The sequence below is a fragment of the Peromyscus californicus genome, unplaced genomic scaffold (assembly GCF_007827085.1).
Source record: "Peromyscus californicus insignis strain IS unplaced genomic scaffold, ASM782708v3 Scaffold_4__1_contigs__length_199733344, whole genome shotgun sequence".
Lineage (NCBI taxonomy): Eukaryota > Metazoa > Chordata > Mammalia > Rodentia > Cricetidae > Peromyscus > Peromyscus californicus.
In genome coordinates, this window is record NW_026294562.1 from 55376507 (window position 1) to 55403503 (window position 26997).

Below are 26997 nucleotides of genomic sequence, written 5' to 3' on the forward strand. Positions count from 1 at the left end.
GCTCACCTTCCTGTACCACTGCGCATCTTCCTGTACCACTGCTCATCTTCCTGTACCACTGCTCATCTTCCTGTACCACTGCTCATCTTCCTGTACCACTGCTCATCTTCCTGTACCACTGCGCATCTTCCTGTACCACTGCGCATCTTCCTGTACCACTGCGCATCTCCTGTACCACTGCTCACCTTCCTGTACCACTGCTCACCTTCCTGTACCACTGCGCACCTTCCTGTACCACTGCTCACCTTCCTGTACCACTGCTCATCTTCCTGTACCACTGCGCACCTTCCTGTACCACTGCTCACCTTCCTGTACCACTGCTCACCTTCCTGTACCACTGCGCATCTTCCTGTACCACTGCTCATCTTCCTGTACCACTGCGCATCTTCCTGTACCACTGTGCACCTTCCTGTACCACTGCTCACCTTCCTGTACCACTGCGCACCTTCCTGTACCACTGCTCATCTTCCTGTACCACTGCTCACCTTCCTGTACCACTGCTCACCTTCCTGTACCACTGCTCATCTTCCTGTACCACTGCTCACCTTCCTGTACCACTGCTCACCTTCCTGTACCACTGCTCATCTTCCTGTACCACTGCTCACCTTCCTGTACCACTGCTCGTCTTCCTGTACCACTGCTCATCTTCCTGTACCACTGCGCATCTTCCTGTACCACTGTGCACCTTCCTGTACCACTGCTCACCTTCCTGTACCACTGCGCACCTTCCTGTACCACTGCTCGTCTTCCTGTACAACTGCGCAACTTCCTGTACCACTGCTCATCTTCCTGTACCACTGCGCATCTCCTGTACCACTGCTCACCTTCCTGTACCACTGCTCGTCTTCCTGTACCACTGCTCATCTTCCTGTACCACTGCTCACCTTCCTGTACCACTGCGCATCTTCCTGTACCACTGCTCATCTTCCTGTACCACTGCTCATCTTCCTGTACCACTGCTCATCTTCCTGTACCACTGCTCATCTTCCTGTACCACTGCGCATCTTCCTGTACCACTGCGCATCTTCCTGTACCACTGCGCAACTTCCTGTACCACTGCTCATCTTCCTGTACCACTGCGCACCTTCCTGTACCACTGCTCACCTTCCTGTACCACTGCTCACCTTCCTGTGCCACTGCGCATCTTCCTGTACCACTGCTCATCTTCCTGTACCACTGCTCATCTTCCTGTACCACTGCTCACCTTCCTGTACCACTGCTCATCTTCCTGTACCACTGCTCATCTTCCTGTACCACTGCGCATCTTCCTGTACCACTGCTCACCTTCCTGTACCACTGCTCACCTTCCTGTACCACTGCTCATCTTCCTGTACCACTGCTCATCTTCCTGTACCACTGCGCATCTTCCTGTACCACTGTGCACCTTCCTGTACCACTGCTCACCTTCCTGTACCACTGCGCACCTTCCTGTACCACTGCTCATCTTCCTGTACCACTGCTCATCTTCCTGTACCACTGCGCACCTTCCTGTGCCACTGCGCACCTTCCTGTACCACTGCTCATCTTCCTGTACCACTGCGCATCTTCCTGTACCACTGCTCGTCTTCCTGTACCACTGCTCATCTTCCTGTACCACTGCTCATCTTCCTGTACCACTGCGCATCTTCCTGTACCACTGCTCACCTTCCTGTACCACTGCTCATCTTCCTGTACCACTGCGCACCTTCCTGTACCACTGCTCACCTTCCTGTACCACTGCTCATCTTCCTGTACCACTGCGCACCTTCCTGTACCACTGCTCATCTTCCTGTACCACTGCTCATCTTCCTGTACCACTGCGCATCTTCCTGTACCACTGCTCATCTTCCTGTACCACTGCGCATCTTCCTGTACCACTGCTCATCTTCCTGTACCACTGCTCATCTTCCTGTACCACTGCTCGTCTTCCTGTACCACTGCGCACCTTCCTGTACCACTGCTCACCTTCCTGTACCACTGCTCACCTTCCTGTACCACTGCTCGTCTTCCTGTACCACTGCTCATCTTCCTGTACCACTGCTCATCTTCCTGTACCACTGCTCACCTTCCTGTACCACTGCTCACCTTCCTGTACCACTGCTCACCTTCCTGTACCACTGCTCACCTTCCTGTACCACTGCTCACCTTCCTGTACCACTGCGCATCTTCCTGTACCACTGCTCATCTTCCTGTACCACTGCGTGTCTTCCTGTACCACTGCTCACCTTCCTGTACCACTGCGCATCTTCCTGTACCACTGCGCACCTTCCTGTACCACTGCTCACCTTCCTGTACCACTGCTCATCTTCCTGTACCACTGCTCATCTTCCTGTACCACTGCGCATCTTCCTGTACCACTGCTCACCTTCCTGTACCACTGCTCACCTTCCTGTACCACTGTGCATCTTCCTGTACCACTGCTCACCTTCCTGTACCACTGCTCACCTTCCTGTACCACTGCTCATCTTCCTGTACCACTGCTCACCTTCCTGTACCACTGCTCATCTTCCTGTACCACTGCTCATCTTCCTGTACCACTGCTCACCTTCCTGTACCACTGCTCATCTTCCTGTACCACTGCTCATCTTCCTGTACCACTGCTCACCTTCCTGTACCACTGCTCATCTTCCTGTACCACTGCTCACCTTCCTGTACCACTGCTCATCTTCCTGTGCCACTGCTCACCTTCCTGTACCACTGCTCACCTTCCTGTACCACTGCTCACCTTCCTGTACCACTGCTCATCTTCCTGTACCACTGCGCATCTTCCTGTACCACTGCGCACCTTCCTGTACCACTGCGCACCTTCCTGTACCACTGCGCATCTCCTGTACCACTGCTCACCTTCCTGTATCTCTGCTCACCTTCCTGTACCACTGCGCACCTTCCTGTACCACTGCTCACCTTCCTGTACCACTGCTCATCTTCCTGTACCACTGCTCACCTTCCTGTACCACTGCTCATCTTCCTGTACCACTGCTCATCTTCCTGTACCACTGCGCATCTTCCTGTACCACTGCTCGTCTTCCTGTACCACTGCTCACCTTCCTGTACCACTGCTCACCTTCCTGTACCACTGCTCACCTTCCTGTACCACTGCGCACCTTTCTGTACCACTGCTCGTCTTCCTGTACCACTGCTCACCTTCCTGTACCACTGCTCATCTTCCTGTACCACTGCTCACCTTCCTGTACCACTGCGCATCTTCCTGTACCACTGCTCATCTTCCTGTACCACTGCTCACCTTCCTGTACCACTGCGCACCTTCCTGTACCACTGCGCATCTTCCTGTACCACTGCTCATCTTCCTGTACCACTGCTCATCTTCCTGTACCACTGCTCACCTTCCTGTACCACTGCTCATCTTCCTGTACCACTGCTCATCTTCCTGTACCACTGCGCGTCTTCCTGTACCACTGCTCATCTTCCTGTACCACTGCTCATCTTCCTGTACCACTGCTCGTCTTCCTGTACCACTGCGCACCTTCCTGTACCACTGCGCACCTTTCTGTACCACTGCGCATCTTCCTGTACCACTGCTCATCTTCCTGTACCACTGCTCGTCTTCCTGTACCACTGCGCATCTTCCTGTACCACTGCTCATCTTCCTGTACCACTGCTCACCTTCCTGTGCCACTGCTCACCTTCCTGTACCACTGCTCACCTTCCTGTACCACTGCTCACCTTCCTGTACCACTGCGCATCTTCCTGTACCACTGCTCACCTTCCTGTACCACTGCTCATCTTCCTGTACCACTGTGCATCTCCTGTACCACTGCTCATCTTCCTGTACCACTGCTCACCTTCCTGTACCACTGCGCACCTTCCTGTACCACTGCTCATCTTCCTGTACCACTGCTCATCTTCCTGTACCACTGCTCACCTTCCTGTACCACTGCTCACCTTCCTGTACCACTGCGCGTCTTCCTGTACAACTGCTCACCTTCCTGTACCACTGCTCATCTTCCTGTACCACTGCGCATCTTCCTGTGCCACTGCTCATCTTCCTGTACCACTGCTCATCTTCCTGTACCACTGCGCATCTTCCTGTACCACTGCTCACCTTCCTGTACCACTGCTCACCTTCCTGTACCACTGCTCACCTTCCTGTACCACTGCGCACCTTCCTGTACCACTGCTCACCTTCCTGTACCACTGCTCATCTTCCTGTACCACTGCTCACCTTCCTGTACCACTGCTCGTCTTCCTGTACCACTGCTCATCTTCCTGTACCACTGCTCGTCTTCCTGTACCACTGCTCACCTTCCTGTACCACTGCGCACCTTTCTGTACCACTGCGCATCTTCCTGTACCACTGCGCATCTTCCTGTACCACTGCTCATCTTCCTGTACCACTGCGCATCTTCCTGTACCACTGCTCATCTTCCTGTACCACTGCTCACCTTCCTGTACCACTGCTCATCTTCCTGTACCACTGCGCACCTTCCTGTACCACTGCTCACCTTCCTGTACCACTGCTCATCTTCCTGTACCACTGCTCATCTTCCTGTACCACTGCTCACCTTCCTGTACCACTGCGCACCTTTCTGTACCACTGCTCATCTTCCTGTACCACTGCTCACCTTCCTGTACCACTGCTCACCTTCCTGTACCACTGCGCATCTTCCTGTACCACTGCGCACCTTCCTGTACCACTGCTCGTCTTCCTGTACCACTGCTCACCTTCCTGTACCACTGCGCACCTTCCTGTACCACTGCGCACCTTCCTGTACCACTGCTCACCTTCCTGTACCACTGCTCATCTTCCTGTACCACTGCGCATCTTCCTGTGCCACTGCTCATCTTCCTGTACCACTGCTCATCTTCCTGTACCACTGCGCATCTTCCTGTACCACTGCTCACCTTCCTGTACCACTGCTCACCTTCCTGTACCACTGCTCACCTTCCTGTACCACTGCGCACCTTCCTGTACCACTGCTCACCTTCCTGTACCACTGCTCATCTTCCTGTACCACTGCTCACCTTCCTGTACCACTGCTCGTCTTCCTGTACCACTGCTCATCTTCCTGTACCACTGCTCGTCTTCCTGTACCACTGCTCACCTTCCTGTACCACTGCGCACCTTTCTGTACCACTGCGCATCTTCCTGTACCACTGCGCATCTTCCTGTACCACTGCTCATCTTCCTGTACCACTGCGCATCTTCCTGTACCACTGCTCATCTTCCTGTACCACTGCTCACCTTCCTGTACCACTGCTCATCTTCCTGTACCACTGCGCACCTTCCTGTACCACTGCTCACCTTCCTGTACCACTGCTCACCTTCCTGTACCACTGCTCACCTTCCTGTACCACTGCTCATCTTCCTGTACCACTGCTCATCTTCCTGTACCACTGCTCATCTTCCTGTACCACTGCTCATCTTCCTGTACCACTGCTCACCTTCCTGTACCACTGCTCATCTTCCTGTACCACTGCGCACCTTCCTGTACCACTGCTCACCTTCCTGTACCACTGCTCATCTTCCTGTACCACTGCTCATCTTCCTGTACCACTGCTCACCTTCCTGTACCACTGCGCACCTTTCTGTACCACTGCTCATCTTCCTGTACCACTGCTCGTCTTCCTGTACCACTGCTCACCTTCCTGTACCACTGCGCATCTTCCTGTACCACTGCGCACCTTCCTGTACCACTGCTCGTCTTCCTGTACCACTGCTCACCTTCCTGTACCACTGCGCACCTTCCTGTACCACTGCGCACCTTCCTGTACCACTGCTCATCTTCCTGTACCACTGCTCATCTTCCTGTACCACTGCGCATCTTCCTGTACCACTGCGCATCTTCCTGTACCACTGCTCACCTTCCTGTACCACTGCTCATCTTCCTGTACCACTGCTCATCTTCCTGTACCACTGCTCATCTTCCTGTACCACTGCTCACCTTCCTGTACCACTGCTCACCTTCCTGTACCACTGCGCGTCTTCCTGTACCACTGCTCATCTTCCTGTACCACTGCTCACCTTCCTGTACCACTGCGCATCTTCCTGTACCACTGCTCACCTTCCTGTACCACTGCTCACCTTCCTGTACCACTGCTCGTCTTCCTGTACCACTGCGCACCTTTCTGTACCACTGCGCATCTTCCTGTACCACTGCTCATCTTCCTGTACCACTGCTCGTCTTCCTGTACCACTGCTCATCTTCCTGTACCACTGCTCACCTTCCTGTACCACTGCGCATCTTCCTGTACCACTGCTCACCTTCCTGTACCACTGCGCACCTTCCTGTACCACTGCTCACCTTCCTGTACCACTGCTCACCTTCCTGTACCACTGCTCACCTTCCTGTACCACTGCGCACCTTCCTGTACCACTGCTCATCTTCCTGTACCACTGCGCACCTTCCTGTACCACTGCTCATCTTCCTGTACCACTGCTCACCTTCCTGTACCACTGCTCACCTTCCTGTACCACTGCTCATCTTCCTGTACCACTGCTCACCTTCCTGTACCACTGCGCATCTTCCTGTACCACTGCGCACCTTCCTGTACCACTGCTCATCTTCCTGTACCACTGCTCATCTTCCTGTACCACTGCTCATCTTCCTGTACCACTGCTCATCTTCCTGTACCACTGCTCATCTTCCTGTACCACTGCGCATCTCCTGTACCACTGCTCATCTTCCTGTACCACTGCTCACCTTCCTGTACCACTGCTCACCTTCCTGTACCACTGCTCATCTTCCTGTACCACTGCGCACCTTCCTGTACCACTGCGCGTCTTCCTGTACCACTGCTCACCTTCCTGTACCACTGCGCATCTCCTGTACCACTGCTCACCTTCCTGTACCACTGCTCATCTTCCTGTACCACTGCTCACCTTCCTGTACCACTGCGCATCTCCTGTACCACTGCTCATCTTCCTGTACCACTGCGCACCTTCCTGTACCACTGCTCACCTTCCTGTACCACTGCTCATCTTCCTGTACCACTGCTCACCTTCCTGTACCACTGCGCATCTCCTGTACCACTGCGCACCTTCCTGTACCACTGCTCACCTTCCTGTACCACTGCGCACCTTCCTGTACCACTGCGCGTCTTCCTGTACCACTGCTCACCTTCCTGTACCACTGCGCATCTTCCTGTACCACTGCTCACCTTCCTGTACCACTGCTCATCTTCCTGTACCACTGCTCACCTTCCTGTACCACTGCTCACCTTCCTGTACCACTGCTCACCTTCCTGTACCACTGCTCATCTTCCTGTACCACTGCTCACCTTCCTGTACCACTGCTCATCTTCCTGTACCACTGCGCATCTTCCTGTACCACTGTGCACCTTCCTGTACCACTGCTCACCTTCCTGTACCACTGCGCATCTCCTGTACCACTGCGCACCTTCCTGTACCACTGCTCACCTTCCTGTACCACTGCTCACCTTCCTGTACCACTGCTCATCTTCCTGTACCACTGCTCACCTTCCTGTACCACTGCTCACCTTCCTGTACCACTGCTCACCTTCCTGTACCACTGCTCACCTTCCTGTACCACTGCTCATCTTCCTGTACCACTGCTCATCTTCCTGTACCACTGCTCATCTTCCTGTACCACTGCTCACCTTCCTGTACCACTGCTCATCTTCCTGTACCACTGCGCATCTTCCTGTACCACTGTGCACCTTCCTGTACCACTGCTCACCTTCCTGTACCACTGCGCACCTTCCTGTACCACTGCTCATCTTCCTGTACCACTGCTCATCTTCCTGTACCACTGCTCATCTTCCTGTACCACTGCTCACCTTCCTGTACCACTGCTCACCTTCCTGTACCACTGCGCACCTTCCTGTACCACTGCTCATCTTCCTGTACCACTGCTCATCTTCCTGTACCACTGCGCATCTTCCTGTACCACTGCTCACCTTCCTGTACCACTGCTCACCTTCCTGTACCACTGCGCACCTTCCTGTGCCACTGCTCATCTTCCTGTACCACTGCGCACCTTCCTGTGCCACTGCTCATCTTCCTGTACCACTGCGCATCTTCCTGTACCACTGCTCACCTTCCTGTACCACTGCTCACCTTCCTGTACCACTGCTCATCTTCCTGTACCACTGCTCACCTTCCTGTACCACTGCTCACCTTCCTGTACCACTGCTCATCTTCCTGTACCACTGCTCATCTTCCTGTACCACTGCTCATCTTCCTGTACCACTGCGCACCTTCCTGTACCACTGCGCGTCTTCCTGTACCACTGCTCATCTTCCTGTACCACTGCTCACCTTCCTGTACCACTGCGCACCTTCCTGTACCACTGCGCACCTTCCTGTGCCACTGCTCACCTTCCTGTACCACTGCTCATCTTCCTGTACCACTGCTCATCTTCCTGTACCACTGCTCGTCTTCCTGTACCACTGCTCACCTTCCTGTACCACTGCGCACCTTTCTGTACCACTGCTCACCTTCCTGTACCACTGCTCATCTTCCTGTACCACTGCGCACCTTTCTGTACCACTGCTCACCTTCCTGTACCACTGCGCATCTTCCTGTACCACTGCGCACCTTTCTGTACCACTGCTCACCTTCCTGTACCACTGCTCACCTTCCTGTACCACTGCGCACCTTCCTGTACCACTGCTCATCTTCCTGTACCACTGCTCACCTTCCTGTACCACTGCTCATCTTCCTGTACCACTGTGCACCTTTCTGTATCACTGCTCACCTTCCTGTACCACTGCTCACCTTCCTGTACCACTGCTCGTCTTCCTGTACCACTGCGCACCTTCCTGTACCACTGCTCACCTTCCTGTACCACTGCTCGTCTTCCTGTACCACTGCTCATCTTCCTGTACCACTGCTCACCTTCCTGTACCACTGCTCATCTTCCTGTACCACTGCGCATCTTCCTGTACCACTGCTCACCTTCCTGTACCACTGCGCACCTTCCTGTACCACTGCGCACCTTCCTGTACCACTGCGCACCTTCCTGTGCCACTGCTCACCTTCCTGTACCACTGCTCATCTTCCTGTACCACTGCTCACCTTCCTGTACCACTGCTCGTCTTCCTGTACCACTGCGCACCTTCCTGTACCACTGCGCACCTTCCTGTACCACTGCTCACCTTCCTGTACCACTGCTCATCTTCCTGTACCACTGCGCACCTTTCTGTACCACTGCTCACCTTCCTGTACCACTGCGCATCTTCCTGTACCACTGCTCACCTTCCTGTACCACTGCTCGTCTTCCTGTACCACTGCGCACCTTCCTGTACCACTGCTCACCTTCCTGTACCACTGCTCGTCTTCCTGTACCACTGCGCATCTTCCTGTACCACTGCTCACCTTCCTGTACCACTGCTCATCTTCCTGTACCACTGCGCACCTTCCTGTACCACTGCTCACCTTCCTGTACCACTGCTCGTCTTCCTGTACCACTGCTCATCTTCCTGTACCACTGCTCATCTTCCTGTACCACTGCTCATCTTCCTGTACCACTGCGCACCTTCCTGTACCACTGCTCACCTTCCTGTACCACTGCTCATCTTCCTGTACCACTGCTCATCTTCCTGTACCACTGCGCACCTTCCTGTACCACTGCTCGTCTTCCTGTACCACTGCTCATCTTCCTGTACCACTGCTCATCTTCCTGTACCACTGCTCATCTTCCTGTACCACTGCGCACCTTCCTGTACCACTGCTCATCTTCCTGTACCACTGCTCGTCTTCCTGTACCACTGCTCACCTTCCTGTACCACTGCTCATCTTCCTGTACCACTGCTCACCTTCCTGTACCACTGCGCATCTTCCTGTACCACTGCGCACCTTCCTGTACCACTGCTCACCTTCCTGTACCACTGCTCATCTTCCTGTACCACTGCTCATCTTCCTGTACCACTGCGCACCTTCCTGTACCACTGCTCATCTTCCTGTACCACTGCTCATCTTCCTGTACCACTGCTCATCTTCCTGTACCACTGCTCATCTTCCTGTACCACTGCTCACCTTCCTGTACCACTGCTCATCTTCCTGTACCACTGCTCATCTTCCTGTACCACTGCTCATCTTCCTGTACCACTGCTCATCTTCCTGTACCACTGTGCATCTTCCTGTACCACTGCTCACCTTCCTGTACCACTGCTCACCTTCCTGTACCACTGCTCATCTTCCTGTACCACTGCTCATCTTCCTGTACCACTGCTCACCTTCCTGTACCACTGCTCACCTTCCTGTACCACTGCTCACCTTCCTGTACCACTGCTCATCTTCCTGTACCACTGCGCACCTTCCTGTACCACTGCTCGTCTTCCTGTACCACTGCTCATCTTCCTGTACCACTGCTCATCTTCCTGTACCACTGCTCACCTTCCTGTACCACTGCTCATCTTCCTGTACCACTGCGCACCTTCCTGTACCACTGCTCACCTTCCTGTACCACTGCTCACCTTCCTGTACCACTGCTCATCTTCCTGTACCACTGCGCACCTTCCTGTACCACTGCGCATCTTCCTGTACCACTGCTCACCTTCCTGTACCACTGCTCATCTTCCTGTACCACTGCGCACCTTCCTGTACCACTGCTCATCTTCCTGTACCACTGCTCATCTTCCTGTACCACTGCTCATCTTCCTGTACCACTGCGCGTCTTCCTGTACCACTGCTCACCTTCCTGTACCACTGCTCACCTTCCTGTACCACTGCTCATCTTCCTGTACCACTGCTCACCTTCCTGTACCACTGCGCACCTTCCTGTACCACTGCGCATCTTCCTGTACCACTGCGCGTCTTCCTGTACCACTGCGCATCTTCCTGTACCACTGCTCACCTTCCTGTACCACTGCTCACCTTCCTGTACCACTGCTCATCTTCCTGTACCACTGCTCACCTTCCTGTACCACTGCTCATCTTCCTGTACCACTGCGCAACTTCCTGTACCACTGTGCATCTTCCTGTACCACTGCTCACCTTCCTGTACCACTGCTCACCTTCCTGTACCACTGCTCATCTTCCTGTACCACTGCGCACCTTCCTGTACCACTGCTCATCTTCCTGTACCACTGCTCACCTTCCTGTACCACTGCGCACCTTCCTGTACCACTGCTCATCTTCCTGTACCACTGCTCATCTTCCTGTACCACTGCTCATCTTTCTGTACCACTGCTCACCTTCCTGTACCACTGCTCATCTTCCTGTACCACTGCGCACCTTTCTGTACCACTGCTCATCTCCTGTACCACTGCTCACCTTCCTGTACCACTGCGCATCTTCCTGTACCACTGCTCACCTTCCTGTACCACTGCTCACCTTCCTGTACCACTGCTCACCTTCCTGTACCACTGCTCACCTTCCTGTACCACTGCTCACCTTCCTGTACCACTGCTCACCTTCCTGTACCACTGCGCATCTTCCTGTGCCACTGTGCGTCTTCCCCATCGGTGTGTGGGGCCTCGAATCTCTCCAAATCATGCCAACCCTAGTTAGTTTCCAGTTGGAGATTTAAAAATTAAGGAATACAGGCTGGAGAGATGGCTCAGCAGTTGAGAGCACTGGCTGTTCTTCCAAGGGAGTTCAATTCCCAGCACCCTCATGTTGGCTTACGACAGTCTGTAACTCCAGTTCCGGGGAATCCAAGAGTACCAGGGATCCATGTGGTGCACAGACACACATGTAGACAAAACACCCAAAGACATAAAATAAATACATAAAATTTTTTAAAAAAATTAAAGACTAGTGGATACAAGGTGGCATCTCATTGGGTTTTATTTGCATTTCCTTAGTGAGCAGAGAGTATTCCCACATGCTTGCTGGCCTCTTTTTGTTATTGTTTTGAAACAGGGTTTCTCTGTGTAGCCCTGGCCATTCTGGCACTCACTCTATAGACTAGGCTGGCCTTGAACTCGGAGAGATCCACCTGCCTCTGCCTCCCAAGTGTGCCACCACCACCTGGCTTGTTGGCCTCTTATATACAGTATCTATCTAAGTCCTTTGTCCATTTCTGTGATCAGAGATTTTCTTCTTTTTGTAAATCAGGGGCTTATGTAGCCCAGGCTGGCCTCCAACTTCCTATGTAGGTAAGGAGGATCTTGAATATCTGATCCTTCTGTTTCTGCCTCCCTAGTGCTGGGGTCACAGTTGTGGGACACTGCACTTGGTTTTTCTTTTTTCTTTTATTTTCTTTCCTTCTTCTTTTTATTTTAAATAGAGATGTGTAGTAGTTTTTATATATTCTGAATATAAACCCTTATGATTTGCAAATGTGTCTTTCTCATTCTATTGTGTTTGTTGAAAGGCAGGGTCTTGATATGTAGCCCAGGATTCTGGCTTTTGACTCAGAATCCTCCTCTCTCCACCTCTGTGGTGATTGTATTACGGGCTTATCCCATGACATCTGGCTCTCAGCTGTCTTCACAGTTTTTATTATATTTATTTTGTGGGCACAACCTGAGAGTAGGTTCTCTCCCTCTCTCCTTCCACCATATGGATCCTAGGGATTAACTGAACAAAGGTCATCAGCGGCAGCCTCCTTTGTTGAGCCATCTCACTGGGCCCTTCCTTTAAATACAGGCACACACTTGAGAGAGCACACATGCATGAACACACACACACACACACACACACACACACCTTGAATATGGTAGCACACACCTTCAATCCCAGTACTCAGGAGGCAGAGACAGGCGGATCTCTGTGAGTCTGAGGCCAGCCTGGTCTACAGAGCGAGATCCAGGACAGGCACCAAAACTATACAGAGAAAGCCTGTGTCACCACCACCACCCCGCCCCTCCCGGGGGGGGGGGGCGGGCACAGAAAGAGATGGTGGTGATGGTGGTGGTGGTGATTTGTTTTTCTGAGACAGGGTTTCTCTGTGCAGCAGGCTGATCTGGAACTCACTCTGTAGACCAGGCTGGCCTTGAACACCCAGAGATCTGCCTGCCTCTGCCTCCCAAGTGCTGGGATTAAAGACGTGCACCACCACTGCCTTGCAAGGAAGAGATTATTTTAGTTATTTTATTTTTTGTGTTTTATTTGTTAGTTTGTTTTGTTGAGATAAGGTCTCACCTTGTAGGTCAGGGTCAAGCTGTTCTCAAATTCATGGCAATTCTCCAGTCTCAGCTTCCCAAGTGCTAGGATTACAGGTGTGAGCCACTGTGCCCAATATTTGTGTGCCATTTTATATTTTTAAAATGTTAACTATTTTTATTAATTTTTCTTTCATCTATGAGTGTTTCGCCTGCATGATGTATGTGCACCGTGTGTGTGCAGTAAGCATGGAGGCCAGAGGAAAGTTATGGGACCAAGGCACACGGAGTCACCATGTGCAAGACAAAAAATGAACCCCGGTCCTCTGCAAGAGCAGCCAGTGCTCTTACCAGATTAGCCATCTCTCCAGCTCCATCTCTTTGTTATTGTTTGTTTGCTTGTTTTTGAGACAGGGTCTCACTATGTAGATCAGGCTGTCCTTGAACTCACAGAGACCCACTTGTCTCTACTTCCCAAGTGCTGGGACTAAAGGTATGCACCACCATGCCTGGCTACCTTCTTGTATTTTTTTTTCAATTTATTTTTATTTTATGTGCATTGGTCTTTGCCATGGGTGTCGGGTCCCCTGGAACTGTAGTTACAGACAGTTCTGAGCTGCCATGTGGTTGCTAGGAATCGAACCCAGGTCCTCTGGAAGAGCAGTCAGTGCTCTTAATTGATGAGCCATCCCTTCAGCACCCATCTTCTTGTATTTTGAAAGGCTTCCTCTAAGTATGTTTATAACAGTCTTATTTTTTAATGAGGCTGGGGTTGGAAATACACCTGTGGTCCCAGTTACTCAGGAACCTGAGTCTAGAGGATTGCTTTAACCAACAGTTGGAGGTCAACCTGAACAACTGTTGTGGGGTATGTGTACACTGTATGAAGACGTATTGCTGTGACTGGTGTAGTAAAAAAGATGAACAGTCCCTGGGCGGTGGTGGTGCATGCCTTTAATCCCAGCACTCAAGAAGCAGAGACCGGTGGATCTCTAAGTTTGAGGCCAGTCTGGTCTACAGATCAAGTTCCAGGACAGGTTCCAAAGCTACACAGAGAAATCCTGTCTCGAAAAAACTAAAGAAAACCAAAAAACAAAACAAACAAACAAACGAACAAAGCTGAATGGCCAGCCAGGCGTTGGTGGTGCATGCCTTTAATCCAGAACTCAGGAGGCAGAGCCAGGGGGATCTCTGTGAGTTTGAGGCCAGCCTGGTCTACAGAGCGAGATCCAGGACAGGCTCCAAAACTACGCAGAGAAACCCTGTCTCGAAAAAACTAAAAAATTCAAAAACAAAAAACCCAACCAACCAACCAAACAAACAAACAAAAAAGCTGAATGGCCAACAGCTAGGTAGAAGGTACAGGCAGGTTTCCAGGAAGAGAAAGGAAGAGGAGAAATCTAGATGTGTGGGGGACACCAGGGGACACAGAGAGGAAACAAGAGGTTCAAGGTGAAAGAGAGGTACAAAGCCATGTGGTAAGATGTAGATCAGTAAAACCAAGTTAAAGTTATAAGAGCTCATGGATCAAGCCTAAGCTGAGTCCAAGCTTTCCTAATTAATAAGAAGACCCTGCCGGGCGGTGGTGGCGCACGCCTTTAATCCCAGCACTCGGGAGGCAGAGGCAGGCGGATCTCTGTGAGTTCGAGGCCAGCCTGGTCTATAGCGCGAGATCCAGGAAAAGCGCAAAGCTACACAGAGAAACCCTGTCTCAAAAAACCAAAAAAAAAAAAAACCCTGAGTCATTATTTGTGAGCTGACAGCCCAAAGAAAAATCTGACTACAAGCAACAAAGCAAGACCTTGTTTTAAAAAAGGAAATGCATTTGGCTGAGGCACGTTTAACACAACTTGCACTTTTCAGTGTTCTGGTCATGTGTTTTAACTTACATAGCCATCTTCCAATCCAGACAGAACACATCTGCACTCCCCGGCCAGAAAACCCTCCTACCCCTCTGCAGCCAGTATCCCCATCCCAGGAAATCACTTGACTCACTTCCATGGCCATAGATTAGTTTTTCCCCTGGAATTCCATAGCAATAGAATCACACTGCATATGCTTTCAATCTGGCTCTGGCTCTCATAATCTTGTCTGTGCAGTTCCTTCATCTGTGTGTGGCTGCTCCTGACTCTTTTTTATGACAGTATAATATCCCATAGATGTACTCGTTTCATTGACCCAAATGAACTGTACTAAAGGTTGAATGGACTTGGGTATAGTACTGCAACCCTGTAACCCCAGAACTCAGGGCAAGGGAATCTCTGGAAGTTCAAAACCAGCCAGGTCTACACAGTGAGTTCCAGGCCAGCGTGGGCTATGTAGTCAGACCTTGTCACAACAAATATCAGGCAGTGTTTGGGAGGGAGAGGCAAAGATCAGTGGCTCCAGGTTATCCTGTACTACATGGCAAGTTCAAGGCCAGCCTGGGCTACATTAGAGGAAGTAGAATGGAGTTAATTTTCAGGGACTAAGGACTGATAAAGACTTGGCCTTGGCCCCAAGACATTGACATCTTGGAGAGCTGATAAGGAGACACAGCGTGGGGGCCGGAGCCTGAGAGCATCTGGGACATTCCCAGAGCCCCCAGGAAGGAAGAAAGCATTCTTTTCAGCTGGGGTGGGGGCCAGTGGGAGAAGGCTTCCCAGCAGAAGGGTGCTGAAGGTCAAGGGAGACATTCCTAGGGTGGGAGGCAGTGAGCACAGAGGCCTGTGGGTGGACAGAAGGGGAGGCCTCGGTGGCGAAGGTTCAGGGTGCCCAGTGGAATGTGTGTTGAGGGAATGAACTGAAGGTGGGCTGGCCAGGCCTCAGCCAAGGCCCTGGAACAGCAGGCTGAGGAGCTTGCCCCAGGCTTGGGGACAAAATGGCTGGGGTAGATATTTGAACAAGGATGTGGCTGAAGTCTGGGGAAGGGATTGAGCCCCTTGCTGGACCCAGGGCTTTGTGACCTGGTTATTCTGACTCTTGGGGTCAAAGCAAGCCATTTGATGGGCTCAGACTGTGGAAGAGGGAGGGGGCACATGTAGAGAAAGTGGTAGTCAAGGTTAGGGGCTCACAGTGGGTGCATGGCAGCCTTCCTCCAGAACACCTGACTCAAGTGTGCGCCATCCTCTGCTGGTACCCACGCTTCACTGCTGTGAGGCAGAGGAGGATCTCCCTGCCCAGAGATGGGAAGGGACTGGGATAAATGCCACAGGGTGTCAGGGGCAGCTCTGGTCTCCTCAGTCTTCCTATAGGGTTCCTGTCACCACACCAGCCACTTTCCAGAATCCAAGAAACGAGTCCAGTTCCAGATGGGCTTCTAAGGGTTATAAGACTTGGTGTCAGTCACTCTGGTCCCTCTAGGACCCCTGTCTTCTTTTTAATGTTTTTACAATTTTTTATTTATTTTAAAATATGTCTGTATCTGTGCCTGTGGGTGTGAGTACATGAGTACAGGTACCCAAGGCGGCCAGAGAGGCTGCCAGATGTGAGTGCTGAGAACTGAACCCCTGTTCTCTGGAATAGCAGTAAGTGGTTTTTTGTTTTAGTTTTGGTTTTTTTTTTTTTTTTTTGAGACAGGGTTTCTCTGTGAAGCAGTCCTGGCTTTCCTGGAACTCACTCTGTAGAGCAGGCTGGCCTCAAACTCACAGAGATCTGCCTGGCTCTGCCTCCCGACTATTGGGATTAAAGGCCTGACCACCTACCTATTAGCTTTTTGAAATAGGATCTCAGGGCTGGAGAGATGTCGAGGACCCAGGTTCAATTCCCAGCACCCACATGACAGCTCACAACTGTCTGTAACTCCAGGACACCTTTACACATACACACATGCAGGCAAAACTCCAGTGCACATAAAATAAAAATAAATAAATTATTTAAAAAAAAAAGATGTGATCTCACTAGTAGCCTTGACTGATTTGGAACTCTATAGAGTAGGCCTTGAACTCTTAGAGATCTGCCTGCTTTGCCATCCCAAGTGCTGTGATTGAAGGCAGGTGCCATACCGCCAGACTCTTTCTTTTTCTTTCTTTCTTTCTTTCTTTCTTTCTTTCTTTCTTTCTTTCTTTCTTTCTTTCTTTCTTTTTTTTTGAGATAGGGTTTCTCTGTGTAGCCCTGGCTGTCCTAGAAACTGCTCTGTAAATCAGGCTGGCCTTGAACTCACAGAGATCCACCTGCCTCTGCCTCTTGAGTGCTGGGATTAAAGGCATGCTCTACCATGCCTGGCTCTTATTTCATTCTTTAAAGATCTCTCTCTCTCTCTCTCTCTCTCTCTGTGTGTGTGTGTGTGTCTGTGTCTGTGTGTGTGTGTGTCTGTCTGTCTGTCTGTATCTGCAGAGGTCTGAAGAGTGTGTTGAGTTCCCTAGAGCTAGAGTTATGGCACTTGTGAACTGCCCAACATGTGTGCTAGGCATTGAACTTGGATCCTCTGGAAGAGCAGCAAGCTCTCTTAACCACCAAGCCATCATTTCTCCAGCCCGTTTCTCGTTTCTCATTGTACATCATATACTGTGCTCCCTAAAACCAGGCGTTCCAATGGAGACCTACAGGGTGGAGGTCTCTCATTCCCACTCCCACTCATGGGCTCGGGAGGCAGGAGGAGGTAACTGCATGAAATGGCCTGGGGATGCGAGGGCCGTGGGGACTGCTCTAAGAGAAGAGAAACAGACTAACTGGAGTGAAGGCTGGCCAGGATACGTCAGCTGTCCTTTCTCACCCATTGTACAGATGAGCAGCTCATAGTAAGAGCAAACACATCCACAAATACTCTTTGCAATCGTTCTGCAAGCACTTTGTGTGCATTAACTCATTCCTTTCGTTACTGTGGAAACTTCCTGGCTGGGTAACCTCAGCAATTCCTTCAACTGCTCCGTCTCCATTTCTTCATTTGTATATGCTTTCCTGGGTTATTTGTGGGGTGGACAGGGTAAAGCATGGCTAATGCTTAGAGGGAGAATCCTAGAAAGGCAGGAAACATGTTAGGGAGCTCTCTTACTGATAACATTGGTGCCATGAGGTCCATTTCCTCTTCTGTGTGTCCAGAATGGCTCTGCCCAATTGGCCTGACCCACAGAGTGGCCCCTGCTAAGGAAGGTTGGTGCTTGTCACCCTGTTTTTCAGCTCCTTCTAATACCCAAGCCTAGGGCCCCCCTCCTCCAACACACACTTCCTGTCCCCACGCTCCCAAGAGCCTGGCCTGTTGATCCCAGGGGTGCCAACTCCTGCTTTGGGCCAGGAGTGGGATGAAAAGCTCATCCTGGGATGAAAGGCTGGCGGGCCTGGGCTGGACCCATAAACTGCCCCACCCGAGCTGTGAGGACCTCCAGGCACTGGTGTAAACTGAGTCATGGGGGGCAAGGGAGTGAGTCATGTAGCCTGTGAGAGAGAGCCAAGTGGGGCAAAGCACGCCTGCGTGGGGCCACTGGCCACGCCTCATCAAGCCACAGCTCTTAGGCCCCCTAGAGTACTTGCAGTCCCCTGGCCTCGAGCAGAGGGGAACAGGACCCTCTGTGGCAGTGGGCGATAATGCCAGGCTTTCACTTCATGTCTGTGTGTGCATGTGTGTGCATGCCTGTGTCTGTGTGTACGTTTCTGTGGGTGAGGGTGTGAATGTGTACACTTGTGTATCTCTGTATGTGTCTGTGCATGTGCATTTGTGTGTGTGTGCACACGATGCAGGAGGTGAGCATCAAGACTGGAAAGGAAAGCTCTGGGCACAGGATCGGGGTTTGGTCAAAAGTCAAAGCTCGCCAGCGGTGGTGGCACACGCCTTTAATCCCAGCACTGGGAGGCAGAGCCAGGTGGATCTCTGTGAGTTCAAGGCCAGCCTGATGTACAGAGCGAGATCCAGGACAGGCTCCAAAACTACACAGAGAAACCCTGTCTTGAAAAAACCAAAACAAAACAAAAAAGTCAAAGCTCTGGAGAGATTCTGGTGGGAAACCTTCGCTGCCCTCTCCTGGCCTCTGAAGATTTGGCTGATTTTCTGGGGCAGTTTTCTCTCCCTTCAGGGGGCCCCAAAGGAGGAGCCAGGCCCTGGTTTGGGACATGGCTGTCTTCCAGGGTTCCCAGCAGGCAGACTTGGGACCAATGGTAGAAGACCCACAAAAACCAATCCCAAGGAGGCCTCTGACCCTAGGAGCTGGAACTGCTCAGAGACCAGGACAGAATGCCCCGACACCCTAATGTAGAAGACAGAGGAGCTGTGAGGGCTGCCAGAACTTCTGTAGCCTTGACTTTGGCCAAGTTCTTATTTTGTTTTGTTTTGAGACAGGGTCTCATGTAGGCCAGGCTAGCCTCAAACTTGCTGAGTAGCTGAGGTTGGACTTGAACTCCTAACCTTTCCGCCTCTACCTCTTAGGTGCAAAGATGATAAACATGTACCGCCATGCCTGGCTCACCTTTGACTAGCTTACTTAGCACTTTTGGCCTCACTTTTCTCATCAATAAAAGGAGTGCTGTGAGGCACGGAGTGAGTTAATGCAGGTAAGGTGCCCTGCATGTGCTGGGAAAGAGCAGGCCTGTATACATGTTTGCTTGTATGATAAGCCTTGGTTGCTTCACTTATAAAATAGATAGAAGACACCTGAGGTATCCTGTCCAGCCTTCATTCCGGTTGCAATCTCTGGTTTCCTTTCCTGGGAAGCTGTCTCCACAAGCCTGCCACCCTGCCCGCACAGCCTTCTGCCTAACCTCAGGTTTACTGTGCTCTTCTAGAGGCCAGTGACCAAAGAAAACCCGGGTAGAAGGTTTCTCAGACTAGTGCCTTTAGCTGTACCCCTGAATGCCTGGGGGATGCACGTCACAGACGTGGGGAGTTTCCCTCCTCAGTGAATCAGCTGTGTGACCCAATCTTCATCCCTGCCAAGGCCCCTCCCAGTCAGCAGGAGTGGGGCGCAGCTGGCCTACTAGGAAAATCCCCCAAATCCTGCCAAAGCTTTGGCTGAGGCGTCTTCCTATTCAGCTGTCTCCAGTACTCCTGGATTCTGCCCCCAGGTCCATGCGGGAGTCAGGAGCAGATAGAGCCTCCCCCTTCCAGAACATCTTCTTGTCTCTCTGGCCTCTGTCATACTTCTCTCACTTTTATTAGGGGAGCAGACACAGGGGCTTGTGCAATTTGGCCAGTCCCTCCACAGTCCGGGTGCTTCTGTACTCCCATGTAAGCAGGAGCTGGCTAAGAGAAGTCCTGCTGGCCAGGTTTGGGAGCCCTTAGCTTGCCAGGGTGTCATCCTCCATGTAGGCTGGAGATAGGCCCTCAGCTTCTTGGTCAGTACTGAAGGAGTCTCTGTTTAGGCCCAGCCTGTCTCCCAAGTGCTCGGAGACCCTACCTTGTGTGCCTCACAAGTCAATCCTATGTCCCTCAGGGCAGTATTTCTTTGTGCAGCACCCCTGCCCTCAACAGCACTTTCATTAACAAGATTTAACGATGCATCAGATGCCCTGGAATTGAATTATCTGGGTTGAAATCTTGGCTCTGCCATCTGAATGCTCTGCATCCTTGAGACAATTAACTGGAATTCTCTGGTCTCAGTTTCCCCTTCTACAAAACGTAGTAACAACAGAGCTAGAGGCTGGAGAGATGGTACACAGGAGTTAAGCACTGGCTACACTTCCAGAAGATCCAGGTCTGATTCCAAGTGCCCACATGGTAGATCACAACCATCTGTAACTCCAGTGCCAGGGGATCCAACATCCTTGTCTGGCCTCCCTGGGTACCATGAACACATGTGGCACACAGACATACACACAGGTACAACACCCATACACATAAAATATTTTTAAAATAAAAGAACTAAACAGAGCTTAGATGAGATAATGTAGGTAAATGTTGAGCACAGTGTCAGGCTCTTAATAAGATGAGGAGACTGAGGCCTGGAGACCAAGGCTGGCTTTCATGCAATCACCCAGTATTCAAGAATGTTATTTGAGCCGGATGTGGTGGCACATGCCTTTAGTCCCAGCAGAGGTAGGCAGATCTCTGTGAGATCAAGGCCAGCTTGGTCTACAGAGTTCCAGGACAGCCAGGGCTACACAGAGAAACCCTGTCTTGAAACTCCCCCCACCCCCCAAAAAAGAACATTTGGTGCTTGCACCAGGCTTGACATTGAACGGGGTGCTGAAGATACCCTGAGAATAAACCAATCACTTTCCTCCGAAGTCCCCAGACATAGAGATGAGAGCCACAAGTGGAACATGGTTGGGGAGCTAGTGGACCATTAGCTGGGAGAGTTGGTGTCAGGCATGCAAATAGAGACTACCCATCAACAAAGACACCAAAGTGGAAAAAAGCCAGAATGTGGTTTAAAAAAAAAAAAAAAAGCCATATGAACAGAGAGTAGAGAGATGAAACAGGAGGGATTCACAGGCAATTACTTCTTTCATTTAATAACCTCTGGAGAGGGTTGTTCTGGGCAAGAAGCTGAAATGTAGACACTGCCCCTGCCTTAGTCTGGGTCTGTGGTTTCGGGACCAGCAGGAGACAGCTATCAACCAGGTGATTGCTAAGTAACTGCTGATTCTGTGATCAGTACACACAACAGGGGTTCAAGCAGAAGGAAGGCCTGAGGCCCCAGGCTCCATGCCAAGGTGGTAAAGGACGTGTCAGTTGGCTTCAGTGGGGTGCAGATACAGATGTGCCCAAGGACTGCTGAGACAGCTGTTGGGGACCTGGTCAATTCCAGTCCAGGAGAGCAGACCTTGTTCTTCATTGCTGTAGAGAACCGCAGAAGGCCTTTCAGTAGGAGAGGAGTGGGAGCATCTCTACAGAGTGATCTGTGGACCTGGCTGGAGGGGAGAGGGCAGGGAAGGAGATGTGGGGTGGAGGAGCCTAGTGGCTGTCGTCATAGTTTTGGAGACAATGAGGAAGGGCAAAGGACCAGGCAAGGGGCCAGGCAGGGCCATAGAGATGGAGAGGAGGGATGTGTCAGGCTTTGTACGGGAAGAGAACCTGGGCTGCCTGTACCACGTGGACATCTTTGTGGGAACTCAAGACTCTGCCAGGACGCCACTCCCCTGCCTAGGGAAAGTTGGCCCACTTTTGTCAAGTGCAAAGCATTGACAGGCAGGCAGGCAGGCAGGGCACCTGGCTCTAGGGACTTCCCAGGTTTGGGCTGAGGTAGACTCAGTCTTGAGGAAACTCAGGGTAGGGAGGAAGTTGGGGAGGGGGTTAAGCCAGCATCTCATGACTCAGCCACTTCCACCCAGTCAGCCCAGTGGCATCTCCGCTCCTCTGCTCCAAATTCCAACTTGGTGAGGCTGCTGGAGGCTGAGTCAGCGCTGGCACGGCACGGCACGAGAGCAACATCTCTAGGGGCTCTCTGCCAACACCTAGCCCCCAACCAAGGCGAGGCCAGGCACTGGTTTGGGGAGATAACATGGTGCCGAAGGCAGGCCCCTGAGGATACAGCAGCCATGCAGAAGAGGATGGCCAGATCATGTGAGTGTCCATGCTCTGTGGGCTGTGAAGGTGTCTCTCTGGGTCAAGAAGCACACTCTGCCTGAGAAGGGAGGGATCAGAGGCAAGTCCCGGCTCTGCTCACTCACTGAGTCACCCCCATTATCCTTTCTCCTATTGGCCTCAATTCCTCTCTGCTTTGGAGAGAGGGTCGTGTAGCTATGCTTGTCCTGGAACTTGCTATATAACACCAGGCTGTCCTCTAACTCCCAGAGATCCGTCTGCCTCTGCCTCACAGGTACTAGGATTAACAGTGTGCACCACACCTGATGGTAATTCCTTGACAGCAGGATGGGGTCAGTATCTCCTTAACGAGGTCATGAGAGTTGAGTGGCCCATGTGGAAGTGCTTTGTAAACTATTCAGTGGCTTCTGGATAGGGTGGCAGAAGTGAATGCCAAGGCCAGGGCTTCTGGAGACACCTAATCCATGGATATTCAGCTGCTCACTGGCTAGGCTGTTGCAGCCCAGGGTGTTGAAATCCAGCCTATCTCCGTTTACAGAACTATGTGACCAGTCTGGAACTGCAGGGACAGAGAGTGTGCCTTTATCTAAGGTCTGAAGCATGCACATGGCGGTTCAGACCTGTGATTCTAGCACTAAGAAGCTATGGCAGGAAGATCAGAACTGTGAGACCAAATTGTGCTACATCACTGTTTCAAAATTGTGGGGGCAGAGGGCCTATGGATGTAGCTCCGCTGGCAGAATGCCCAGCAGGCATTAAACCCTGGTTTAATCTCAGTTACTGCATAGCTGGGCAGCACTAAACTGGGTGTGAGTGTGCACACCTGCAATCCCAACACTCAAGTGTAGGCACAGGATCATAAATTCAAGATGAGCATGTTTGAATCCCAGCACGTGGGAGGCAGCATTAGGCCTTGATTCCAAGGCCAACTTGGTTTACACAGCCAGATCCAGGCCAGCTAGAGCCACATAATGAAACCATTTTTAAAAACAAAGCCTGAGCAACTAAGATGGCTTAGTAGATAAAGGTGCTTGCCTGACCAGAGTTGGATCCTTGGGACCCACACTGTGGAGGGAAAACTGACTTCTCCAAATTGTTCTGACCTCCAAATTGTTCTGACCTCATGAGACGAACTAGCCTCTGAACCGTCCTAAAAAGTAATTTTTATTAGTTTTAGTATTTTGTAAAGACTCATTTTTCTGCGTATGGGTGTTTTTTCCTGTATATGTCTCTGAACCATGTATGCAGTGCCTGCAGAGGCCAGAAGAGGTCATCTTAGCCCCTGGAACTGAAGTTAGAGGCCATTACTAGCCACCTGTGAATGCTGGGAATTAAACCCACCATTCTCTGGAAGAGTAATCAGTACTTTTTTTTTTTTTTTTGGTTTTTCGAGACAGGGTTTCTCTGTGTAGCTTTGCGCCTCTCCTGGAACTCACTTGGTAGCCCAGGCTGGCCTCGAACTCACAGAGATCCGCCTGGCTCTGCCTCCCGAGTGCTGGGATTAAAGGCGTGCGCCACCACCGCCCGGCGTAATCAGTACTCTTAAGTACTGAGCCAAGTCCCCAGGCTCTTTAGCCCCCTCCCCCCCATCCAGGAACTCACAGATATCCACCTGCCTATGCTTTCCAAGTGCTAGGATTAAAGGCACGTGCCACCATGAACATCATTTTTTTTTTTTTTTTTTTGGTTTTTTTTGAGACAGGGTTTCTCTGTGTAGCTTTGCGCCTTTCCTGGAACTCGCTTTGGAGACCAGGCTGGCCTCGAACTCACAGAGATCCGCCTGCCTCTGCCTCCCGAGTGCTGGGATTAAAGGCGTGCGCCACCACCGCCCGGCGAACATCATTTTTTAAAAACCTAAAAACTGAGGGTAGTGGTACAGGCCTTTAAACCTAGCACTTTGGGAGGTATAAGCAGGTGGATCTCTGTGAGTTCAAGGCCAGCCTGGTTTACATAGTGAGTTCCAGAAGACCCAGGGCTACATAGTGACACCCTGTCTCGATAAAATTTAAGTCTAAAAACAAATACATCTTGAGGTCAAAGAGTAGCCCCTTGGGCCTTCCTGGAAAGACCTAAGACACTGATTCTGATCCATGTGTGCAGAGGTTCTCAGAAGTGAAAGGCACCATCTTCATTGCTGAGGGAGGAAGAAAAAGGCCTGGCATCAGAGCTGCCTCTTCTGGCCCTGCCTTTCCTCAGGAGCCAAAGCAGGCAACCATCAAGACACTTTTTTTTTTTTTTCCAAGACAGAGTTTCTCTGTGTAGATTTGGTGCCTGTCCTGGAACTCGCTCTGTAGACCAGGCTGGTCTCGAACTCACAGAGATCCACCTGTCTCTGCCTCTCTAGTGCTGGGATTAAAGGCGTGTGCCACCGCCGCCCAGCTCCAGAACAATATTTTTTAAAAACACTCAAGACACAGACCCAAGCTGGGTTTTATTGAAATGCCAGGAGCAGGCACATGTCAAGGTAGTCAGGGAAGGGATGTTGGTGATGCAGGCTATGAGTTTGCAGGGAGGAGAGCCCTATGTCCATGACCCTGCATCCTCTCTTGGCCCGAATATACAGGCCCCAACAGCATGCTCAGTCCTTGTAGGTCCCTGCCACCCGGGCTAGGATGGCTCCAAGGGCAGGGACTGGAAGCACTAAGTGTTCTCCCTTAGGAGGGAGGAGAGGAAAGGGAGATGCAGGGTGAGTAGAGTAGGGGACAGAGGTGGCCAGGGCAGGCTTTCTTGAGTGTCCTGGGCAGTGGCAGGAGCAGCATCAAAGAGGGCAGCTGAGGACCCGGCCCTCAGGGAGCCCAAGCCCCAGCCTGTGGGGGCTGGAGTCAACCCAGCAGAGAGAAGTTCAAAGGGACTGAGTATAGGCAGTTCCCAAGTCAATTAGTCCTCAGAGCTAGGGAGCTTGGCCTTCTCGGGACAAGGAAGAAAAGAAAGAAGGATCCATCCCCGGCAGGGGAGCAAAAGGTGGTCTCTCCCACTTGGCCCCACTAGGTCAGTTCTACATTGTTGGCACGGTCCAGCACTCGGGAGCCACGGGCATTGCCTCCAAGCTGGAAACGGCTCTCATAGAGAGTGGGGCAAAGGTGCCAGCGGTTGGCTCGGTAGATGCCCAGGTAGGTGTAGACATCAGGTTTGTAAGTGAGCAAGCACTTAATGCCTGCAGCACGGATGGCAGAATCTGCCTCCAGCACACCCAAGCGGTCCGTGAAGTCGTCTGTGTAAACACAGATGACCTGGCGCCCACCCTCCTTGGCCCGTGGGCTCACCTTGGCCACCTGAAGACGGCCTTCAACTACAGCCCTGGCAATGCCAGCCCAGGCATGGTCCAGCTTAAAGCCAGGTGCCAGGTGAATCAGCCACTTGCCAGAGAGCACATGGTGGGTGATGGCCAGCTGGCGCAGGGTACCTGGTGTGATGGGCCGCCCACTGGTCTGCAGAGCCTCCCAGGCTGCCTGCAGCCCTTGAACATCCCCTGAGTTGGGGGTGTAACCCTGCCCATAGGCTGCAATCCAACCCACAGGTTCAGAGTTGGGTGAACCTGGGTCCCCATAGCGAGTAACTTGAGATGGTGGGTACTTGGCCAACCAGGCATCCAGCTCTGAGGCAGGTGTAGTACGGGCGTCAAATACCAGCCAGGGGTCCATGTCGGCTGCCATGGCCTCTGCAGCCAGGTGCTCAGCAGTGAAGCCATCCTCCCGGCCACCTGGAGAGTCCTCCTCTTCCAGCTCCTCATTTGGTTCCATCCTGTTGTGAGGGAACTGAGTCAGAGGAGGTTTGAGAAAGTAAATATCAAGTGCTGGGTCCTAGAGTGTGCCAGGCACTGCGTTAAACTGTGTGGCCGTGGGCAAGACTTAACGTCTGTGCCTCAGTTGCTTCATCTTTACAATGGGATAACAACTGATCCTGTCTAGATTTGTCTTTAAAATAAAATGCCTGAGGTCAAATCACTATTGTTAGTATTACTTTCACTGCTTACAAACAAGGAAATTGAAACTCTGAGAAACGGGACTTGCCCAAGGTCACGTCTGTATTAAGTGGAACAGCTGAAGTGCGAATTGGCACAGGACTCTGCTACACCTCTTGACTAGAGACCAGCAGGTAGCACGGCACTGCCATTTATGGAATGTAGGCAAAACGCACGTTTGCCTACCCTAAGGGGTGGCGGTGGAAGGCTAGGCCTCCCCATCATCTATTTGGGGCACACTGAAAGACCGAGACACTGAGGCCTAAAGAGGGCAGAGGCCCATCCGGAGTCAATGGGCGGCGTCCAGACTCGAACCTGATCTGGATAGAGCCTGCAGGAGGGCCAGGCCCCCGTCCTACCACACCCGCCGCCATTAGTGCCCACAGCCTAAGGGTTGCCCCCGCCCCCGGGCTGTCCCTCTCGCCGCCCCGCAGTCACCTTCGGCCTTCGCTCCGTTCCGCGCCAACCCAACTTCGGGCCCGGCTCCGTTCCTGCCCGGGGTCCGCGCCGCCACCCCCGCCGCGTCCCGCCCCTGCCACGGCCGCCGCCGCCGCCGCCATCTTAGGGTCCCGCCACCTCAACAACAACTTTATAGACAAACGCAATCACGGGGCGGGGCCAGAGGCGGAACCAGCCGGCTGGGGGCGGGGGCTGCAGGGGAAGGGGCGGGGCCAGCGCGAGATTCCTGGGA

General features: G+C 52.0%; 1 protein-coding gene across 2 annotated transcripts; it reads right to left on the bottom strand.

The window, feature by feature from the left end:
• Window positions 1–24757: 24757 nt before the first annotated feature.
• CUNH11orf68 (chromosome unknown C11orf68 homolog) lies at window positions 24758–26887 on the bottom strand. Of its 2 annotated transcripts, none has more exons than XM_052712975.1 (2): window positions 26745–26881; window positions 24758–26086 (listed from the first exon to the last, which is right to left on the bottom strand). In XM_052712975.1, the coding sequence occupies exons 1-2, from the start codon at window positions 26864–26866 to the stop codon at window positions 25330–25332; spliced, it is 879 nt and encodes a 292-aa protein (XP_052568935.1). In that variant the 5' UTR covers window positions 26867–26881; the 3' UTR covers window positions 24758–25329. The 2 variants fall into 2 exon arrangements, with proteins under 2 accessions (XP_052568935.1, XP_052568936.1); XM_052712976.1 differs by having other exon boundaries at window positions 25574–26100; window positions 26745–26887.
• Between the last annotated feature and the right edge of the window lie 110 nt (window positions 26888–26997).